Source organism: Octopus bimaculoides, chromosome 7 (genome assembly GCF_046866305.1).
Source record: "Octopus bimaculoides isolate indiv1 chromosome 7, ASM4686630v1, whole genome shotgun sequence".
Classification (NCBI taxonomy): domain Eukaryota; kingdom Metazoa; phylum Mollusca; class Cephalopoda; order Octopoda; family Octopodidae; genus Octopus; species Octopus bimaculoides.
In genome coordinates, this window is record NC_142934.1 from 89,333,889 (window position 1) to 89,357,222 (window position 23,334).

At 38.5% G+C, this 23,334-nt stretch overlaps 1 protein-coding gene across 6 annotated transcripts in view; it reads right to left on the reverse strand.

Moving 5' to 3' along the window:
• LOC106880977 (uncharacterized) overlaps positions 1 to 23,334 on the reverse strand; it is a 169,550-nt gene that overhangs the window by 47,823 nt on the left and 98,393 nt on the right. For 5 of the 6 annotated variants that reach the window (XM_089355598.1, XM_089355602.1, XM_089355600.1 and 2 more), the window contains 7 exons: positions 17,887 to 17,930; positions 16,974 to 17,049; positions 15,770 to 15,842; positions 12,236 to 12,336; positions 11,095 to 11,213; positions 6,436 to 8,134; positions 3,066 to 3,135 (listed from right to left, as the gene is read on the reverse strand). In XM_089355598.1, coding sequence (XP_089211724.1) covers positions 3,066 to 3,135; positions 6,436 to 8,134; positions 11,095 to 11,213; positions 12,236 to 12,336; positions 15,770 to 15,842; positions 16,974 to 17,049; positions 17,887 to 17,930 — 2,182 coding nt within the window. The remainder of the gene's footprint in view (positions 1 to 3,065; positions 3,136 to 6,435; positions 8,135 to 11,094; positions 11,214 to 12,235; positions 12,337 to 15,769; positions 15,843 to 16,973; positions 17,050 to 17,886; positions 17,931 to 23,334) is intronic. The other variant, XM_089355601.1, reaches the window with a different exon arrangement.

A 23,334-nucleotide genomic window follows, 5' to 3' on the forward strand; every position in this document is an offset into this window, starting at 1 on the left:
GTATCTTTTGCTGAACTGTTAAGCTATGAGGATATAAACAGACCAGCACCAGTAATCAAGTGTGTGTGTGGGGGGGAGGCATAAACAAACACACACACGTGTGTGTGTGTGTGTGTGTGTCCTCTCTACCGTTTGACAACCAGTATTGGTTTGTTTACGTTGCTGGAACTTAGCAGTTCACCAAAACAAGCCGATAGAATAAGTACCAGATTGGTAAAAACAGCACAACAACTGAGGTTAGTCTGTTGGACTAAACTCTTCAAAAGCAGTGCTCCAGCTTGGCCACAGTCAAATGACTGAAACAAGTAAAAGGTATTTTGATCCAGAAAGTACTTTCTCGTTTAGTAATCATTCTGAAAGCAAAAATGATATTTAGGTATTCCACCATGCCCTCCCTGAAGGGCAGCGGTGGCCAGTTCCTCTGATATGAAAATATTTACCCAGTGTTGTGGGCCTTTCTGTAAACATCAGGGTTAAATAAATAAGCTGTCAGTCAAGACTGAATCTTAACTGTGATAGGAAATAGGATCTGTCACCTCTGCTTTTTGTGTCATGGCAGATGGCAACTACAATGAGCCAACTTCAGCAGCCTCTATATGGTCACAGAACCTGCTAGATATAGCAGCTGAATCTCTCTCAAATCATCCCCTACTATGAGTCAGCTTTGGAGTTTCTACATAGTTTGATCAACCTACTAGAAATAACAGCCAAATATGTTATAAATTGCATTCTGCCATTGAAAATAAGGAAAGGACACATTAGATAATGGTCACAAGTGGAATGCCTTTGATCATTAATCTGCTCGGTGTGGGCTTACTTGGGGTTAAACAATTACAAACAGCAGATATTTCGTTATTTCCAAGAATATTTGGTCAAAGCAATCATTCTGGGTTTGTTAGATTTTTGTAGACAGAAGGAAATGCAAAATTTTAAATAATTGCCAGTGCACGAGCAGAAGAGACACTTCAAAAACTTTTAAATAAATTTTAAAAATTAAAACCAAATTTTTGATGGTTCATTTCTTTTGCTTTTTTTTTTTTTTTTTTCACATTCACAATTTAAAGGTAAATCAGACAAACAGAGAGAGATAATTTATTCTCTCTCAGATCTGAATTAAAACATTTCTCAGTTTAAAATTCTAAAAGTAAATAGAAAAACTATTAGTTCGAAATATCTGAACAAGAAACATACAGCAAAGATACTTTAGAGTAAGGTTTAATTGCCAATGTAAAGTGGCAGTCCTGATTAGGACAAATGTTACTGCTATTTAGCCCCAGGAAAACATTCATCCTATTCAGGACTGCCACTTCACTTTGGCAAATAAACTTTACTCTGATTGTAAAAATATTTCCATTCAATACATGTTAAATTGATTAATGGGGGGGGGGGAGATTTAATTTATTTAAGATATTCACATTCAACCTTTTAGCATTCGTTTTATTCTGTCGAATACAATACTTAATTATTCTCACTGTTTTCAATTAATCATGCATTATGTTGTAACTTCAAGACCTCAATGATGTGATTGTATATTTTTAGAAGGACATTGTAAGGTAAGTATGAGAGGCTGGATCTGGCAGGTGTAAACATAAATAAAGGTCAAATATTTGGATCTGATATGGTTGGTTTAAATGCTAAAAAGGTCAAACCAAAACCTTATTCCTACGGCTTTTGGCTTGAATTTTCCTTCTAAAATTTTCCTTATTAAAATCCTCATTGCTCCCTAAGGAGCATAGGCTATCAAAGGGCCAAAATTAAAAATGATACAGCTTGCAGAAAATTTAGTGACTCTTTGTAACAGATAAAACAGCGATACAGGAACTCATTGGCTTGTTAATAAAAATATTCTGTAAACATGTGGAGAGGTAATAAAATCAATAACGAATTAAAAATAGCAGTCTTGATCAATATTCTTTATCAATTTGTTTAGTTTTCTGATAGGAATTATCACAATAATTAAACTTTTCCAAGCTATTAACTCCATCGTTTTTGTTTCCAAAGGAGAGATTGGATGCTTCCTAATAGATGGAATAAAAGAATATCATTAAGCTCTAACGAAAGCGGAAATATCAAGATGAAGAATGATTGAACACATAAGGGAAGAGCATCTAAAATTACCATTAAAGATAAAAACTGGAAATTTGGAAAATTTCAAGAAGCAGCGATGCATTTAGCAAACCAATTTAGCATGGTTGCCATAACTGAAAAATTAAACTCAACTATTCTAAAACATAAATATTAACCGTTTGCACACTTTTTGGATTAAATATTCTGCTCAATGCCACAGATTTGCGTGCCAATTGTCTGACCTTAACCAGTTGAGCATGTCCCTTAGTAGATGATGATATGTGGGGAGCATCATAGCCATGTGTTGAGAGGAAGTCTTTGGGGTTTGGGTAATTCACCTCTGGAAACATGGGTGTTTCATTCAGCATCATTAAACAACCCTTATTCAGAGACCTTTTGAGCAGAATGGGCTACGCGACCTAAAAAAAATTCTAACTGGACCCCACCTGTGAGGTCATGCACTGTTTATCTTGATATGAGGTTACCATGTCATGCACATGTGGTTGTGATGCATGTGCCTGGTGTACCTTTATCAAACGGGTAGTCATGATGGGTATACTGGGATTCGTATATTTTACCCTAGTGTCGCTTTGATGGCATACACTGCTCTCTCACTTAATAATAATAATGATAATCCTTTCCACTAATGGCACAAAGCTTGAAATTTGTGGGAAGGAGAACACTTGATCCAGTGTTACAATGGTACTTAATTTATTGACCCGAAAGGATGAAACAAAGTCGACCTCAGTGGAATTTGAATTCGGAACATATCGACATTGCAGAAAACAGACTTGTTAGGAACAGCAAGGATTCTAAGGTGGGCGTTAGAAAGTTGAAGGAGAAGGCATGACCCGAAGGACTTTTGGCCACTGGATATGGCTCACTCTTGATATAGTATCAGGATAATATGTTGCAGAGCAAAAGTCTCATGGAAAATATGATAATAATAATGATGAGGATGATGATAATAATGATGATGATGATGATGTTTTCCTTACCTTTTTTCTCCAGCTGCATGTTAGACGAAGAGATACTTTCAACATCCGTTGCATTGTGCATGGTTGGAGCCTACAAGAAATTATCAACAGAGAATTACAAGTAGTATATCTAGAGATGGTTGCTGTAAGTTTTCTAAAGGCCTGTTTGCTGGTTGGCTGGCTGGTTGGCTGGCTGGTTGGTTGGTTGGCTGGTTGGCTATCAAAACCTTACCACAACAAATAATCTTGTCGCAAAATAAGCTGTCAACTTTGAACAAAATACAAGCAAAAGTAAAAATAACAAACGAAGCAGATAGAGTCCACTGCAACAACAGCAGAAGACGTTCGGACAGAAGAGAAAGTGGTGAAGCAAGATAAAGAAGAAAGGAAAAAAAAGAAAAAGAGAAAGTTAAGTAACACTTAGGACCAGAAAGTGCAATAAAAGAAGTTGGAGAAGGTCACTAAAGCAACAACTTTCACAATCACCCAACCAATATCTACTCATGCTATTACATTAAAAAAAAGAAGAAAAAAAAATATATATATAAGCATAGGAGTGGCTGTGTGGTAAGTAGCTTGCTTACCAACCACATGGTTCTGGGTTCAGTCCCATTGTGTGGCACCTTGGGCAAGTGTCTTTTACTATACCTTCTGGCTGACCAAAGCCTTGTGAGTGGATTTGGTAGAAGGAAACTGAAAGAAGCCTACTGTGTGTGTATATAATATGTTGTGGCTGTGTAGTAAGTAGCTTGCTTACCAGCCACATGGTCTTGGGTTCAGTCCCACTGCATGGCACCTTGGGCAAGTGTCTTCTACTATAGCCTCAGGCTGATCAAAGCATTGTGAGTGGATTTGGTAGAGAGAAACTGAAAGAAGCCTGTCGTATATATGTATGTGTGTGTGTATGTGTCTATGTTTGTCTCCTCCCCAGCATCACTTGACATCCGATGTTGGTGTATTTATGTCCTCGTAACTTAGCGGTCCAGCAAGTACTAGAATAAGTACTAGGCTTTCAAAGAATAAGTCCTGGGGGGGCGATTTGCTTGACTAAAAGGCGGTGCTCCAGCATGACCACAGTCAAATGACTGAAACAAAGAAAAGAATAAAAGAAAAAAGCCTAGACTTAAGAAAGTTAAAAGTAACAAAAATAGAACTTTGCATTCATCACCATCATCATTTAATGTCCACTTTTTCTGGCTTGCATGGGTCTGATAGAATTTGGTGAGGTAGAGTTTCTACAGCTGGATGCCCTACCTGTTGCTAACCCTTAGCTGTTTCCAAGCAAGGTAATATTTCCCCCATGGCCGAACATGTTTTTCACAGAGGACAGGAAACGAAGAACATGCTTGTTTGCAACTATCTTGTGATGTCAAAACAAGGGTACACATACACACACCCACGACAGGCTTCTTTCAGTTTCCACTAACCAAATCCACTCGCAAGGCTCCAGTCAACTCAGGGCTATAGCAGAAGATGTTCACAGCCAAATAACATTTGAACAAAATATTTGTTAAAACAGGGGCGAAAAATGGTAAGTGGAACAACAAAATTGATTTAAAAAATAAGTAGAGAACATTCTAAGCGATTTGGATTGAAGCTCACAACTGTCAGAAATATCTATTAATGCCATTGTGCAGAGATTTTGGCTATAAATCAAAATTGTAAAAAAGTCTGAGGCCTAATGGGATTTAAATGCTTTTAAAATCACAAGCTTTCTCAAGTTTTTTATCTTATTTTTATATATATACACTTTCAATTTCTGCCAACAGTTCAAAAGTTAAAACAGTTTACAATTTCAGCAATATACATTCATCATCGTTTTGATGTCCACTTTTATTATATGCTTGCACGGATCAGACAGAATTTGCTGAGATAGATTCTCTATGGCTCGGTGCCCTTACTGTCACCAACTCTCGTCTGTTTCCAAGTGAGGTTATATTTTACCCATGACTGGACATGTTTTCATGGAAGATTGAAAACAAAGGATATACCTTGCATGACAGTGACACTAATTTGAACTGTCACATGATGTCAAGGCATCACTTAAGGGTAACACACACAAACACATGCATACACACACAACAGGTATCTTTCAGTTTCTGTCTACCAAATCCACTCACAAGGCTTTATTTGGTCCGAGGCTATGGCAGAAGACACTTGCCCAATGTGCCACTCAGTGGGACTGAACCCGGAACCATGTGGTTAGTAAGAAAGCTACTTACCACACAGCCACTCCTGAAACTTTAAAGCTTATAAACAATCACCATGTATTGACTAAATAAAATAGTCAAGCATTGGGACATATAAGCCCTCACACACACCCACACACACGTGTATGTATGTGGGTAGGTGTGCATGTGTGTGGGCGTGCATGTGTGTGGGTGTGCATGTGTGTGGGTGTGCATGTGTGGGTGGGTGTGGGTGTGCATGTGTGGGTGGGTGTGGGTGAGTATGTGCCTATGGGTGTGTATGTATGGGTGTGGATGCATGTGTGGGGGTGTAAAATAAACTAAAAGCAACAATAGTAATGTAAACATCATCATCAATCACACACACACTTTATAGATGTTGCTTGATTGTTGTATTTGCTGCAGGATAATGCTTACAGAAAACTCCCTAACAACACTACTTGTCTCACCTGGTTTGTAGCTTTCAGGTATGTGGTGTTGATAACCCACAATATTCTTTTCTACTCTAGGCACAAGGCCCGAAATTTTGGGGGAGGGGGGCCAGTCAATTAGAAACTGTACGAAACTGGTACTTAATTTAAGCCCTGAAAGGATGAAAGGCAATGCTGACGTTGGTGGAATTTGAACTCAGAACGTAAAGACAGACAAACTACCGCTAAGCACTTTTGCCCAGTGTGTGTCAACATTTGTGCCAACTCACAGCCTTTTTCCAACAACTATATTCTTCTGTACTTTAGGCACAAGGCTCAAAATTTGAGGGGAGGGGACCAGTCAATTAGATTGACCCCAGTACAAAACTGCCTTTCATACTTTCGGGGTTGATAAATTAAGTACCAAAGTCGAACCTAGCAGAATTTGAACTCAGAACATAAAGACATGAAATACCGCTAAGCATTTTGCCCAGCGTGCTAATGTTTCTCTTAGCTCGCCACCTTAATAAACCATAATAATGGTGAAATACTAGTATCCACCACTCTTGGTCCAATCCAAGGCAACTTGTCATGCCTGGTCTATAGCTTTCAAATTTTGACACAAGGCCTGCAATCTCAGCAATTACCTCACTCCAAATGCTCAACTGGTACCTCGAAAGGATGAAAGGCAAAGTCAACTCCAGCAGCATTTGAACTTAGAACATAAAGACAGATGAAAGGATTATTGACAAACAAGCAAGTAAGCCACAAGTACTGATGAATAATACTTACTTGAAATCCATTGAGGTTCACGTGTGAAGTGGGATATTTTTCATAATTATATTCATCAAAATTTCCAGAAGAGCTTCGTGGTAATATCCCATCCAATTCTGAACGTGAACTTGAATAAGCAAAGGACTGTCTGGCATTTAAGTTGGCATATTCTGAAACAGGTGGTTTAGTTACACCAAATTCTGAATCATTAGAATGTTCTAGAGTTTTCACTGAAAGTTCCTGAAAAGAGCGTGTTGGGAAAGAAGTGTCATGTGATGTGCCCTTATAATCATAGAGAATTTTATCTGCATCATTGTCTGGAATATCTTGATCTAGAAGGTTTGCTGGTTCAGTGGAAGATGGTTTATTATAATAATCAGAGGGCATCTGTTTCCATTTGTCCCCATCAGAAGTGACAGGTCCTTCATTAGGCAATTTTTCAAAATGGTCATTATCATCATCATCATCATCAGAGTACTGAGAAAATGTTAGCGAAATGTTTTGATAATTTGGTGAATAATTTTTAGGAAAAGTTTTAGAGAAAGATGGATGTTTCCGTAGTTCGTTCATGTGCATATTTTGTAATAACTGCAATGATGTTTGTTTGGGCACATCTGATAGAGATCGACGAACTGGAACACTAATGGAGTTTGGTCGATCACTCAATAAGGCATCAGATTTATATAAATCTTCGAGATTTCCTGTTGATCTTCGCTGAATTGCTGCATATTCAGGATGTGGATTCTGGCTCGACGTATTGTAAGCCAAGTCACTTTCAATGCTTAGCTTTGACAAATCCGTTTGAGCACCATACATGTCTTTAGAATAAGGAGCTACAGGATTGGTTGGCAGCATTGCACTGTGATTTTGACTCAAATTGCTCTGGGGTGAGTCTACAACATCTGTAAAATACAAATCTGCATCTTTATTATTTGAATAAGTGAAACTGTTATGGGATTCTGTGAGTGGAGAAAAAGACTCTTGGTTTGATTGCTTTTGTATTACAGCATAATTAATTTCTTTGGGGTAAGTGTCTGTTGAGAGTTGGGAATGTGTGGGGGAGTGTGGAGGATGTGGAAAAGATTGAGGAGAATTACTAGAACTGTTATTAATCCTGTTATCTGTTGAAGAGAAATCTATTGTTCGATAAATAGTGTTACTGATATTATTATTATTTGTTCCTTTAAACGATGTTGGAGAATGGTGAGAGTCATCTAGATAGGGACTTCCTCGTAGGTAGCCATTTTGACTAGCGTTAAAGCCTAATGATGACTGAGATTCAGTGTCCCGAGGAATTTGTTCTGGTGGTCTGTTTGAATATTGGTAAGTTAAAGATGAAGATGATGCTCTCTGATAAGGAGCATCAAGGAAATAACTGGCTGGCTGAGGCTGAGGGATGCTGTCGCTATAACTTCTGTTAATTCCATAAGAACCAGCAGAAGAATAGGAAGATCTGTTGTGAGGAAGATGTTCAGAAGTGGGGTTCTGTTCCTGGTATATGTATGAAGACCTTTGACTTGATGGTACAGAGTGATTTAGAGGGAATAAATGAGGTGTGGCATATCCATTATTGTTAGGGTTGTGTAAGGAATGATGGCCATTGCTAAAATCTTGAACAGGGCTTTCTACAGTGTAATACTCTGGCTGTTGCTCACTTCTTGTCACCGATCCATTATATTCAGTCGTAAAACTTTGATTTCTGAAAGATTCTTTAAGCCTAAAGATTAAGAAAATGAAAAACAAAATATATAATATAGAATTACCAAAGGCTTAATTTACAAAAAACAGGGAAATATAGCTTTCATGAAGGAAAAAAAAAAATTTACACAAAGCTCAGCAAATATAGTCCAGATATTTCTTCAGGATTTTGGCACAAATCTAGTAATTTTTAGGGGTAGGGGGTAAGTTGATTACATCAACCCCAATGTTCAACTGGTACTTATTTTATTGACCCTGAAAGGATAAAAGGCGAAGTCAACTTTAGTGGAATTTGAACTCAGAACGTAAAGTCAGATGAAATGTCGCTAAGCATTTTGCCCACTGCACTAATGATTCTACTAGCTTGGCACCTCACAACAATTCTAATATTAATGTCCCAACATGACTGATATTCACAAGCAACCAAAGGAATCTTTAGGCGATTGTTCAAGCAACTGAATACAGTAGTCTAAATCCCAACTCAAATCATACACCCCAAAAGGATACAAGGCTATTTGACACAGGCTAATTGGCACAGGCTATATTCGACACAGGCTATATTCGGCACAGGCTACACCCGACACAGGCTACACCCGACACAGGCTACACCCGACACAGGCTACACCCGACACAGGCTACACCCGACACAGGCTACACCCGACACAGGCTACACCCGACACAGGCTACACCCGACACAGGCTACACCCGACACAGGCTACACCCGACACAGGCTACACCCGACACAGGCTACACCCGACACAGGCTACACCCGACACAGGCTACACCCGACACAGGCTACACCCGACACAGGCTACACCCGACACAGGCTACACCCGACACAGGCTACACCCGACACAGGCTACACCCGACACAGGCTACACCCGACACAGGCTACACCCGACACAGGCTACACCCGACACAGGCTACACCCGACACAGGCTACACCCGACACAGGCTACACCCGACACAGGCTACACCCGACACAGGCTACACCCGACACAGGCTACACCCGACACAGGCTACACCCGACACAGGCTACACCCGACACAGGCTACACCCGACACAGGCTACACCCGACACAGGCTACACCCGACACAGGCTACACCCGACACAGGCTATACCCGACACAGGCTATACCCGACACAGGCTATACCCGACACAGGCTATACCCGACACAGGCTATATTCGACACAGGCTATATTCGACACAGGCTATATTCGACACAGGCTATATTCGACACAGGCTATATTCGACACAGGCTATATTCGACACAGACTATTTGACACAGCCATTTTGCTGCTGCCTATTTGGCATTGCTAATTCTATGTTGACTTATTTGGCATCAGATAGTTTACTGTTTCCCTCTCTCTTTCTGTGTTTTTGTGCGTGAGCATCTAATTATGTTTATATGTATGTGTAATACGTCCTCTCTCTGGCCATCTGTAAGTATATATTAATACATGTGTTTGTGTGTGCCAAAAGAAGCCATCCCCCAAAATGGGTTGCAATGTCCAGTCTGCCATCAGTCAAATCATCAGTATCCAAACAGCCACACCCGATTGTCCCATTTCACTCTAAAAGGAGACTATGACCATTACAAGAAAGCTTTTGGCAGCAGATCTACTCAATCAGGATTAACCATCAAATAAACAACAACAACTCTCACACTCTTTTCATTATTTTGGGGGGGGGGCGGTTCATATTAAAAGTTTTAGACAAAAAAATAAAACTAGCGTCATTTTCATATTCTGTGTTGTTACAGGTTTCTTGCAGTCAGCCACTTCGTCATCGCCATTATTTCTATCTCTTTCTAGCTCCATCGAATCACTCCTAATCATCATCATCGTTTAATGTCTGTTTTCCATGCTGGCATGGGTTGGACAGTCTGGAGAGCCAGCAGCTGCACCAGACTCCAATCTGATCTGGCAGAGTTTCTACAGCTGGATACCCTTCCTAATGCCAACCACTCCGGGAGTGTAGTAGGTGCTTTTTACGTGCCACCAGCACAGGGGCCAGTCAGGTAGTCCTAGCATCAATCATGTTTGGATAGTGCTTTTTAGGTGCCACCGGCACAGGGGCCAGTCAGGTAGTCCTGGCATCAATCATGTTTGGATAGTGCCTTTTAGGTGCCACCGGCACTGGGGCCAGTCAGGGGATACTGGCATTGGCCATGTTCACATGGTGCTTTTCACATGCCACCAGCACAGGAGCCAGTCAGTGGGTACTGGCATCAGCCACATTCAGATAGTGTTTTTTATGTGCCACCGGCATGGAGGTCAGTCAGGGGGTACTGGCATTGACCTCATTTGGATGCTGCTTTTTACATGCCACCAGTACGGGAGCCAGTCAGGAAGTCCTAGCATCAGTCATATTTGGATAGTGCTTTTTACGTGCCACCGGCATAGAGGCCAGTCAGGGTGTATTGGCATCGGCCACGTTTTCTAAAAGGTAAGTGGTCTGTAACTCCTCTTCCACAAAAAAGCCTGTTCTGCTCTGGTCCCTTCTCTCATACGTTAACCCCAGTACACTGATCCCACTTCTTATTTTCATTAACCTAAGAAGGGTGAAAGATAAAATGGTCCTTAGTAGAATTTGAACTTCTGTCATAACAAGTTTGCTGCCTAACCACATGGTTCTGGCTTCAGTCCCACTGCATGGTACTATGGGCAAGTATCTTCTACTATAACCTTGTGTCAACCAAAGCTTTATGAGCAGATTTGATAGATGGAAACTGAAAGAAGCCTGTCACATGAGTGTGTGTCCATGTGTGTGTGTGTGCGTGTGCGTATCCGTCCGTCCCACCACTGACAGAATAAGTACCAGGCTTTAGAAAAAACAAAATAAGTACAAGGATCAATTTGTGCCCCAGCACAGCCACAGTCAAATGACTGAAACAAATAAAAGATAACTTGTATCAAATAAAAAGTACTTTTCAGAAATCCCAAATTAGTGTGGATAATAGCAAAAAAAGGTACAAACCTTGAGTTCTCTTGTGCTTCTATCATTAAAGCTGACTGATTCAAAACCCTAACCCATTGGTCCATGCTTTCCACTGATTCAGCAACAAAATATTGGGTCTTCATATTCGCATGTTCTGCCTACGACAAGGGAGAAATGCAAATGTTTGATGAGAGTAAAAGCTCAGTATTAAGATTGGAATAAATTTTAATATGTATTAGGCACAGGTATGGCTGTGTGGTTGAGAAGCTTGCTACCCAACCAGGTGGCCTTGGGTTCAGTCCCATTGCACAGAACTTTGGACAAGTGTCTTCTGCTATAGCCTCAGACCGACCAAAGCTTGTGAGTCGATTTGGCAGACAGAAACTGAAAGGAACTTGTCGTATGTGTGTGTGTGTATGGATCTCTCTCTCTCTCTTGCCCTCTTTCTCACTCTCTCTTCCTCTCTATCTCTTCCTCTATCTCTATCTCACTCTCTCTTCCTCTCTCTCAACATTGTTTGGTAGTCAGAAATGAGTGATGCCATCATACAAATGGTGTCTCATTCCCAATACTCCCTGAAAATACATCAGGTCATGAGGAAATATTACTGTCCCAGTAAGGGTTGGTGACAGGAAGGGCATCTGTCTGTAGAAAATCCTTCTCAATGAAATCTATCCAACCCATGCACGATGCATGGAAAAGTGGACATTAAAATAATGATGGCATATATCATCATCATCGACGTCATCATCCACTTTTCTATGCTTGCATGGGTCAGCCAAAATTTGCTGAAGTAGATTTTCTACAGCCAGATGCTCTTCCCATCATCAACTCTCACCTGTTTCCATGTATTTTAAGTAAGGTGTGAATATATGTAAACATTCTTTTACTTAGCAACACAAATGTCACATCCAATTTTCAGAGATGAAAAAAATAATAATAATCAAAATAAAAAAAATACATAACATGTTCTTATTTTCCTTTTCTTTCAGACAAAATATTCTTATCATTGTCTTAAATTTTTTAATTCATCATTTTCTTTGTTTAGCATGAAAAGAAAATGATGTACATAAAATAAGTTATAACAATGCCAGACTTTGAACAAGACCAAAGAAGTGAAGAACCAAGCCGAGGAGAATAAACAAAAGCTGTATTTTCTATTTCTTCAACAAGAGCTTACCTTGAAGGCATGTCTTTTGTTGATGGAATCACTGGCATCACAAGGTCGTATTGTGTAACTTGGTAATAGAATAGAACCAACACACTGTTGCTCACTGGTATCTGAAAAAAAGAAAAACTAAAATATAACTCCATGATTTGATTGTAAAATTATATTGAAAGAAATGTTTTTAATAAAAGTTTCTGGTTAGCTGTGGACTTTCTTATTGTAGACAACAGATTCTATAATTTTTTGCTGAGCAACCTGCGTAGATGACTTGTTTAACCCTTTCAATACCAAACTGGCTGAAACTGCCTCTGGCTCTGAGTACAAACATCTTGTTTTCATAAGTTTTGAATTAAAATCTTCCACCAAACCTTAGTCACAATTTATGTTCCTAATGCCAGCTTAATAATAAGTTATTTTACTAAATTGTTTGTTATATTTAAAATTAATTGAAAGAGACACAGAGCATCTCAACAGAAATATAGTAACAAAAGGGTTAACAAATGATTTTAATTTAACCAGCATGGGAGCCAGTGTGGTGGACCTGGCATCAACCACATTCAGATGGTGCTTTTTACATGCCACTGGTACAGGCGCCAGTCAGGGGGCACTGGTAACAGCTACGATATTGCAACAGCTAAACAAAGCAGTAGAGGCACAATAATATTTCATAATTAGTATTGTTTCCTATGAAACCATTTCATAAGAATCAGTGAATTCTTCAAAGTTCATGCTGCAGCATGGCCACAGTAATGACTAAAACAAGTAAAAAAAATAAAGATTTTTCTCTCTATATTTTAACCTAGAACACTTTTGACTACAAATACTGAACAGTAATACTATATATCTAAAATGTAAGCAACAAATCATTTTAAACAACTAACAAAACAAACAAAAATAAAAGTAAAAATGTAATAAAATTGTGTGCAAACAGCCTAAGCAAGTATAAGCTACTTTCATTGGTCGATTGAGTGAGTGCGACAACAAAATGACACTTTGTTAACAATGGGTGTAAATATTTGTATCTAATTATTTATGACTAATGAGTCAGGTAAAAGTTATTTACACAACACCACAATTGTTTAAGGTGAAAGACTATTCATGCGTGGATAAGCGTTCATGTAAAACATTCTGAGAAGATTCAGTTCCTGGTGGTGAAAGCTAACAGAAAGAAAGTCTTTCATATATGAAAATTAAGCCATTGTATAAGAAGGAGACTCAAAAATAGGTAACGAGCATCATGGATTAATACAATGAGTAATATATTTGAGCATTCTGTTTTCTTGTGGCTGCCTTATATGCTTGTCAGATTTGTAGTAGAGCAGAAAGTATTAATATTTCAACTGCACAGCTCTTAGGTAAGTGTCTTCTACTGTAGCCCCATGCCAACTAATGCCTTGTGAGTGAATCTGGGAGGTAGAAACTGTGTGGAAGCCTACTGTATGTGTGTAGGGGTTTCTTTGTGTTTATCCTCACCAACACTTAACTGGTACTAGAGTCAATTTATTCATCTAAACCAGGGGTGGGGAAACCCCCGTGAGCCCATTTTATTGCGCCTGAAGGCTGGTATACTCGTATGTACAAAATATAGTAAATTTTTCAATTATAAAATTTATACAATACTCCTATTTGGGACATAGGTCACATTTCCTCTACGACTTAAAACAGTTAAGACTCGAACAGAAAATCGTCTGGTAATTGCCATTTGAATGGAAATTTTGCTTTCACTATAAAACACATATTGCTAGGTTTGTACCACCCCCTTGAGACCCAACTACACTCTAGCTGCAAAATAAAGAATACCTCATAGGGAATATAAACGTCCTAAATTCAGTGGCCATATTAATGAAGATGTTACATGTTAATTTAATGTGTTATCATTATTAATGTATCAGGTCGTCCCATAAGTTTTGTCCAATTTTACCTTTTTTAGAATTGAATGAAATTTAATAGCATTTTAGAATGTCTAATGGAATTAAAAATTATTTTTATGCATTTCTGTACATTTAAACTAATTAAATATTATTTTACAGAATAATAGAATTAAAATTTCTTTGATTAAAACCCTTTCTAACATGGAAGTATCCAAAGAGCATTTGAGGCACATAATGCTTTATGAGTACAAAAAAGGAAACTCTGCAGCCGAAGCGACTCGAAACATACACTCAGTTTATGGGAAAGAATACTTGAATGAAAGAACTTGCAGAAGATGGTCTTAAAAATTCAGAAGTGGAGATTTCAGCCTTGAAGATGAACACCGAACAGGACGTCCAGTTGAGTTTGATGATAAGCTCCTTGAAGCATTACTTGAAGAAAATCCTGCATTATCAGTTGAAGAATTGGCAATAAAGCTTAGTTCAAACCATACAACTGTTCATCGTCATCTTCAACAACTTAGAAAGGTTCCTGAACTTGAAAAATGGGTGCCTCATGAATTGTCCGAAAGCAACCGCAAATCCTGGGTTGACATCTGCTCTTCTCTCCATTCTCGTGAATTCATTTCACCCTTTTTCGATAGACTTGTGACTAGTGATGAAAAATGGATCTTCTATCGAAATGTTAAATGTCATAAACAGTGGCTTGGTAGAAGGGGAAAAACTCAACCACAACCAAGAAGGGAATTTCATGGAAAAAAGGTACTTCTCTCAATCTGGTGGGATTGCAAAAGAGTAATTCACTTTGAATTATTACCACCTAATGCAAAATCAAAACTCAAGTCTACTGTCAGCAATTAGAGCGTTTGAACCAAACTTTGAAGAAAAAAAGACCCACTTTAGTGAATCGAAAAGGAGTGATGTTTCATCAGGACAATGTGTGACCCCACGCTGCAAAGATCACATCACAGAAGATCGAAGAGCTTGATTGGGAAAAAATTCCTCATCCACCTTATTCTCCCGACCTTGCTCCTTCAAACTACCATTTGTTTCGTAGTTTACAGAATCATTTGGGGGACATAACTTTCGCAAGCCAGGAGGAGGTCAAAACTAACATTCCAGAGTTCTTCACTTTGAAACCAAAAGAGTTTTACATTGATGAGATTAAAAAAACTTGTAAATAGATGGATGGAAGTAATAGATAATCAGGGAAAGTATATTGAGGATTAAATTTCAATTAAATATAACATGTGATCACTTGTTTTCTTTATTCAAAATTCGAACAGAACTTATGAGATGACCTGATATATCGAATTATACATAGATATATACAAGATTTACACAAATATAATAGTTAGAATTTGTAATCTGCCCACGGACCTTTATCTAGAAATTTTTGCCTGCCACACTAAAAAGTTTCCCCACCTCACAGTTCAATGACTGAGACAAAAGATAAAAGATTAAAACATTGAGCCACCAAAGTAAATCCATAATTTTTATTTTGGTCTGAATGCTCTAAGTTTTTGTTTTTCAAACAATGAAAGTTTAAATAAATTTGTTTTAATAATACAATAACAATTTACATAAAATGCTTAATGAGATGAAGGCATAGAATTTATTTTGCAACTTAATATTTTGAAGATTAGTAAAAGAGAGAGAGAGAACTTTCACAAACCTTTATAGAAAAATAAGCCATAATCAACATGAACGCACCAACGTTGCTTCCAAGAACGGAGTCCAGAACTTTCCTATAAAGACAAAGCAAAAGAATTAACTAAAAGGAACACACACAAAAAAAACGAAAAACGGTATATAATTGAAATATTGGTTTCAAATTTTGGCACAAGGCCAGCAATTTCGGGGGAGGGAGAAAAGTTGGTTAAATTGACCCTAGTACTCAACTAATACTTATTTTATCGCCGCCGAGGTTGACTTTGCCTTTCATCCTTTTGGGGTTGATAAATTAAGTACCAGTTGCATACCAGGGTCAATCTAATTGACTGACCCTCCTCAAAAAAAAAAAAAAAAAAAAAAAAAAATTGGGGCTTTGTGCCTAGAGTAGAAAAGAATAATTTATCAACCCTGAAAGAATGAAAGGCAAAGTTGACCTTGGCAGAACTTGAACTCAGAGCATGAAGACAGACAAAATGCCATTAAGCATAGGAGTGGCTGTGTGGTAAGTAGCTTGCTCACCAACCACATGGTTCCGGGTTCAGTCCCACTGCATGGCACCTTGGGCAAGTGTCTTCTACTATAGTCCTATAGCCTCAGGCCGACCAAAGCCTTGAGTGGATTTCGTAGACGGAAACTGAAAGAAGCCCATCGTATATATGTGTGTGTGTGTATATATATATATATATATATATATATATATATATATATATATATATATATATATGTATGTATGCATGTGTGTGTATATGTTTGTTCCCCAACATCGCTTGACAACCGATGGTGGTGTGTTTACGTCCCCATAACTTAGCGATTTGGCAAAGGAGGCCGATAAAATAAGTACTAGGCTTACAAAGAATAAGTCCTGGGGTCAATTTACTCGACTAAAGGCGGTGCTCCAGCATGGCCACAGTCAAATGACTGAAACAAGTAAAAGAGTAATCTTTTAGGTTATATAAATTATGTTGCATTAATAGTTATATTAGATAATTATTCATTGTTTTTGTGAGACAAAGCAAATATTACTTGCTAACATTTTCTTCTTTAAATATTAGCCGCAAAATAGTTATGAATGTTTTATGGACAAATTGAGAGGAAATGTCTGAAGTTGACTTCTAGGACACAGGCTTTTCACCATAAATAGCCTTGTATAATAACTTAATGGCCCACTCCTTGGTAATAAAACAGATCATTATCAAAATACTCACCTGCACTGTTAACCACCCACTATGGATGACTTTAGAATTACTCATTCTTTTGGCCTCTGGAGCTTTAGAAATTAATCTGGAAAATAAAAGATTTATAGTCATTCCACTGAAAACAATATACAGAAGAATATTTCCAGATGAAATAGACACACACACACACACACATATATATATATATATATATATATATATATATATAAAGTCTGTCATACCGGCCATGATGAAATACTACAAAGTACAGAAAATATGAAATACCACAAGGAATATAAATAAAACATAAAAAACAGACAGTGTTGGAACTCTTTTAAACAAAATAATATATATATATATATATATATATACACACACACAGGCTGGAAAAATTTTCTGAATCACACAAACAGCTGCTGTTACAGAAGTGCCATTTTGCTGATAATAACCTGTTGTTGACACAGCTAGTATTGGAGCTCTCTCTCTCTCTCTCTCTCTCTCTCTCTCTCTCTCTCTCTCTCTCTCTCTCTCTCTCTCTCTCTCTCTCTCTCTCTCTCTCTCTCTCTCTCTCTCTCTCTCTCTCTCTCTCTATATATATATATATATATATATATATATATATATATATATATATATATATATATCCATATATCTATATCTATCTCTCTCTCTGTATCTCTATACCTTTCTCTTTATCCCTCTCTCTCTCTCTACCTCCCTCTGGTATATATGGAAATGAAAATGTTGGGAGTCCAAATTGTGTTGCTGTAAGTCAGTCAAATGTTAGATTCCACATCACTTACTCTACTCACCAGTCAGACCACAATTAACGTCCATGACTTTTATATGAGTGCATGACTTTCAAAAGCTTTCTGGCTTCCAGAAACAAAACAAAAATAGAAACATAAATATTTTTTTGAATAGATCAAAAGGAAAAACATACCTTTGTTTACCTGAGGCCTTTTTACTTTGATTGTATTGAGGAACCTGGAGATCAATAAATATCAAACATAAAAAGTAACGAAAATCTGAACGGTTTTATAGTAAAAAACACTTTCTAACTTTTGAAAATAAAATTAATAAAATGACTGTCTATGTAAAATGTTAGGCCCTGTTCTCTTTTTTATAGAAAAAAAAATCTGAATTTGAAAATAGAAGTTTTCTTTGAGTTCTATTATCTTCGGAATGGAAAAGCTGGTAATTCACAGACTGGGGGTAGTGAGCTGTATTAACTTTTAAAGGTTAGAAAATAGGGATACAAGAAGTTGATGAAGGTAGGGAAAAAATAGAAGATGGCAAGATACATGCAATAAAATGTTCCGAGTGTGTTGAGAACAGAGATGACAATTTGTTTAATTAACAAGTTTGCAGAAAAGAATCTATGCACGGTCAGAAGTAAATTTACTAATTAAAAAGATACTTTAATTACATTAATTGCATTATCTGTATTGCAATAGTTTTCAAACTTTTGGCCACAACTCCAAGGTAACCGTTCTAGAAATAAAAATAACATTCACATTCTTTCACAACCACATAATGCAAATACAAGGGAGTAGCAGAGACAGGAAGTAGGTCCACAGCTGGCTGAATTAATTAGGGATTAACATCACATGAATAAGTAATCAACCAGAGTATTGAATGATGTTATACATCACTAATCACAATGCGCTTTGAATAATTTTTTAGCTAGGTGAGCAGACCGACATTCCCCTTGATCAGAAAGCTAGTCCGTTACAGGGGGAACCCATTTAGAGCCGAGTGGACCGGTGCAACGTGAAAGAAAGTGTTTTGCACAAGCACACAACATGTCACTCGATTCATGAATGGAACTCATGGTCCCCAGATTCTGAATGCAACACCCTAACCACATGGGCCATCATGGGTATCAGCATATTGAACGAAAAGCTTTAAGGTTTCAGATCCTACCACTGGCAACAGCTCAGATAATTGACCCTTCTTCATATCCATCCATCATCCATCCATTCATTTTCTCTTCCTGAGACAACCATGGGAGTAGAGTCCTTAAGCATCTCCCGTATAGAGTCGTCTGAGAAGCAACGATCATTACACTTTCTGGTTGGAGACCCAAGCATGGCCAAATGAAACTAGAGATATTGTGCAACCATCTTATTCTGGGACTACCCCTGGGTCTCTACCAATTGGCTCAGCTTCAAGAATCTGTCTTTTATAAACAGTTTTTACCTTTAGTGCCAAACTTTTCTACCAATAGGTGTATTTTCTTCCCCAATACTGTACAGATGTAATTCCCTCCATCTCCCTCTCCCTCCATCTCTCCCCGTCTATCCCTCTGCCTTCATCTCTCCCTCTCTCTCTCCGTCTCACACACACACAGAGCGTGGGAAAGAAACTCTACATACTGGTGGAAAAGTGTGCCATGTGACAGTAGAAAATCCTTGCCTCAACAAATTGCATCTGACATTGCATCAAGAGGTGCTGATCTCTAATTGTAGAGGGAACATGTGGAAGGGACGGACACAAGAAAACATGGGATAAAGTGGTGAGAAAGGATCTCCAGATGCTCGGCCTCACAGAGGAGATGACAGGGGACCAACACTCCTGGCAGTTGGGTGTGCTCAGGAAGACACATCAAGCTAAGCAAAAACTTGGTTGCCTGCAACCCACTGCAGCTGGGTGTTCCTATTCTTGCAGGTTCATTGGTGCTGGTGCCATGTAAGAAAGCACATGTAGTGATGCCACATAAATGCACCCAGTACACACTGTAAAGGGTCAGGAACCAGCTGTAGAAACCATGCCAAAACAGACATGAGGCCCTGGGCAGCTTTTCAGCTGGCTGCTCCTGTCAAACCATCCAAGCTTATGCCAGCATGGAAAATGTACATTAAGTCCACAGAGGGGACAAACAAGGACAGACAAAGGGATTAAGTCGATTACATCAACCCCAGTTCGTAACTGGTACTTAATTTATCGACCCTGAAAGGATGAAAAGCAAAGTTGACCTCGGCGGAATTTGAACTCAGAACATAACGGCAGACGAAATACCGCTAAGCTTTTCACCCGGCATGCTAACGTTTCTGCCAGCTCGACGCCTTCTACCAGTTTGTCTACCAAATCCACTGACAGAGCTTTGGTCAGCCAGGGTCATAGTACAAGACATTTGCTCAAGGTGCCACACGGTGGGACTGAACCCAAGACCACATAGTTAGGAAGAAAGCTTTTCAACCACGCAGACACACCTGTGTCTAACAATGCCTGCTTCTTTTTTTTTCTTTTTCCTCAACGCCAAACACAAACACAGACTTCAAATATTTTAACAAAAATAAAAGGTCATGACCAGAGAATGTAGATTTCATTCCACAACAAAAGTGCAGTAATCCGCCTCAAAGGCAACCAATGGGAACGATTTAAAATGATGCAACACTGTGCTCGTTGTAGGTTTCTATTTATTTATATTATTTTTCTCTGAATACAAAAGATCAAAAGCTTCATAGAAAAACAATAATCTCAAGCCATGGCATGAATTTTGCCATTTGATATTTGGTTGCAGATTTCAGCAGGTAGGAAAGGAAATAAGTTAAACATGAAACACTCTAAATTTGTTTATAGTGCGTTGGTGGAAACCCGAGTAGCCAGAGTCTTTTTTAAAGCTATCCACCACTTGCGAATACATTACAAGTACTGTATAGAAAAATAGAATACAACGCAGTAAATACATCAGTTCAACTTGACAAGGAATTTCTATTTTTCTTTTTTTAAATAAATACTGTAAACAAATGTCTGAAGGAAAGTAATCCTCCACAATCTCAAATAACCTCCACTCAATCTTTGTTAGGAAACACCCAGTTGTAAGCTTCGAAGCAAGAAAAAAAACATTCAATACAGAACAAAGCTGTCCATGAGGAATTTTTATATAACTTCCATTGTTCTCTGTTGTTGAATTGTGGAAGAAAACAGGTGTTTCGTTCTCACATAAATTTTTAAGAAATTGTTATGAATATCTGTCAGTATTGAATATCAGATGGAGTGGCTGCGTGGTTAAGAAGCTGGTTTCCCAACCACACGGTTTCAGGTTCAGTCCCACTGCATGGCACCTGGGGCAAGTGTCTTCTATTATAGCCCCAAGCTGACCAAAGCTTTGCGAGTGAATTTGGAAACTGAAAGAAGCCTGTATGTATGTGTATGTGTGTGTGCTTGCGTGTATGTGTGCATGCATGTATGTGTGCATGTATGCATAGGTGCATATGCAATGCATACATGCACATGTGTGTGAATGTGCATGAGTGTGTGCATGTATATGTGCATTGTATGTGCATATATGTACATGTATATGTGCACACATGTGTGCATGTGTGTACGTGCATGCATGTGTGTGCATGTGTACACAAAACTTCATTATAAAATATGAAACAAGAACAAATACATAATTTCTCTCTGGTTTTACTTTATCAAGATGGAATACACCAACTGTCTCGTCAACTCTTATGAAACGAGTCATTATCCTATAAAACTTAAATGAACCATCTATGTATCATACTTAATGTATATACACCGTTGATAGGCCAGTTACTAGACTATTTGTTCTGAGATAACATCTCTTATGGTACCACATATAGAACACCCGCACTGTAGAGCTCCTGCACTCTTGCCACATGTAGAGTGCCCATGCTGTGGCCACATCCAAAAAGAGCAGTGGCGACAGAGCTTATAACTTAAGCAATTTGTTGTCCTCAATTTCAAACACTGAAGTTATTCTTTACAGACTAAATACTATGAAACAAGACTAGACCTAGACATTTTCAGCTGCCAAAATGGAAATTGTTTCTGAAATTGTAGAATCTAATACTAACATGTGCAGTAATCGTCAAGTGGTCTGCATATTGCAATTCCATTTAATACGAAGCAGTATTCTGAAATATGTTTCCTCTTTAAAGTACAAAGCATTTTAACCTTTTTCTTCTTTTTCTAAAATTGAGAGTGGTATAATAAATAGATTCCTATTTCCATAAATTAAAAAGTAACGTATTAAAGACAAACAGCTCAGGTACGAAATGGATTTATCTATAGTGGAGGGGTTCAAAGTAAATTGCGGTAAATATTGAATTCAAATTTTGGCACAAGGCCAGCAATTTTGGGGGACAGGGTGAGTCGATTACATCAACCCCAGTGCTCAACTGGTATTTATTTTATCGATCACAAAAGGATGAAAGACAAAAGCTGACTGACCTCAGCTGAATTTGAACTCAGGACACAAAGATGGACAAAATAGTTATTAGCATTTTGCTTGGCATGTTAATGATTCTACCAGCTTAATTGCTATTAACTAGTCCTATAAGTTCGCAGCTAATCATGAAATGGTTGTTGCTGTTTAACTTCAGGTCAGCCTTAGTTGAGGAGGGCTATAATCAAAAGTGTTCAAGCCATATAGGTGCAGGAGTGGCTGTGTGGTAAGTAGCTTGCTTACCAACCACACGGTTCCGGGTTCAGTCCCACTGTGTGGCACCTTAGGCAAATGTCTTCTACTATAGCCTTGGGCTGACCAGAGCCTTGTGAGTGGATTTGGTAGACGGAAACTGAAAGAAGCCCATCATATATATATGTATGTATGTATATGTGTGTGTGTGCTTGTGCCCCCAAAATTGCTTGACAACCGATTCTGGTGTGTTTACATCCCTGTAACTTAGTAATTCGGCAAAAACAGACCGATAGAATAAGCACTAGGCTTACAAAGATTAAGTCCTGGGGGCCATTTGCTCAACTAAAAGGCAGTGCTCCAGCATGGTCGCAGTCAAATGACTGAAACAAGAATAAAAGAATGACCATTTTGCGCTTTTCCTCAAGAATAAGGCCTCAGCACCCAATATGTTCTTTGTATTGTAAGGTACAATTTGAGGGAGAATCACACAGGGGCTCCCTCACAAGTTTTTAAAATCTAATCATCACAATGGGAAGTTGATCCCCTATCTTTTTTATCTTTTATTTGTTTCTGTCATTGGATTGCAGTCATGCTGGAGCACCACCACCCCCACTACTTAATTCTTTTTTAAGTCTGGTACATATTCTAGCAGCCTCTTTAGCTGAAACAACAAATTACAAGGGCATAACCAAACCAACACCAGTTATCAAGTGGTGTAGTGACAAACACAAAGACACATGCATATGATAGACTTCCACAGTTTCCATCTACCTCTTTCGCTCACAAGATATTGGTCAGCCTGCTGCTACAAATAGAACACACTTGTCCAACATGCAGCACAATTGGATTGAACCCCAAAACCAGTAGCTGCAAAGCAAGCTTCTTAACCACACAGCCATGCCTGTGCTTAAGCAAGACTGAATCTCCTATGGTCAGTCGGTCAAATTGCCGAAAGAAAATATGAAAACCAAGTCACTTCTGGTGGGATTTGAACTTAAA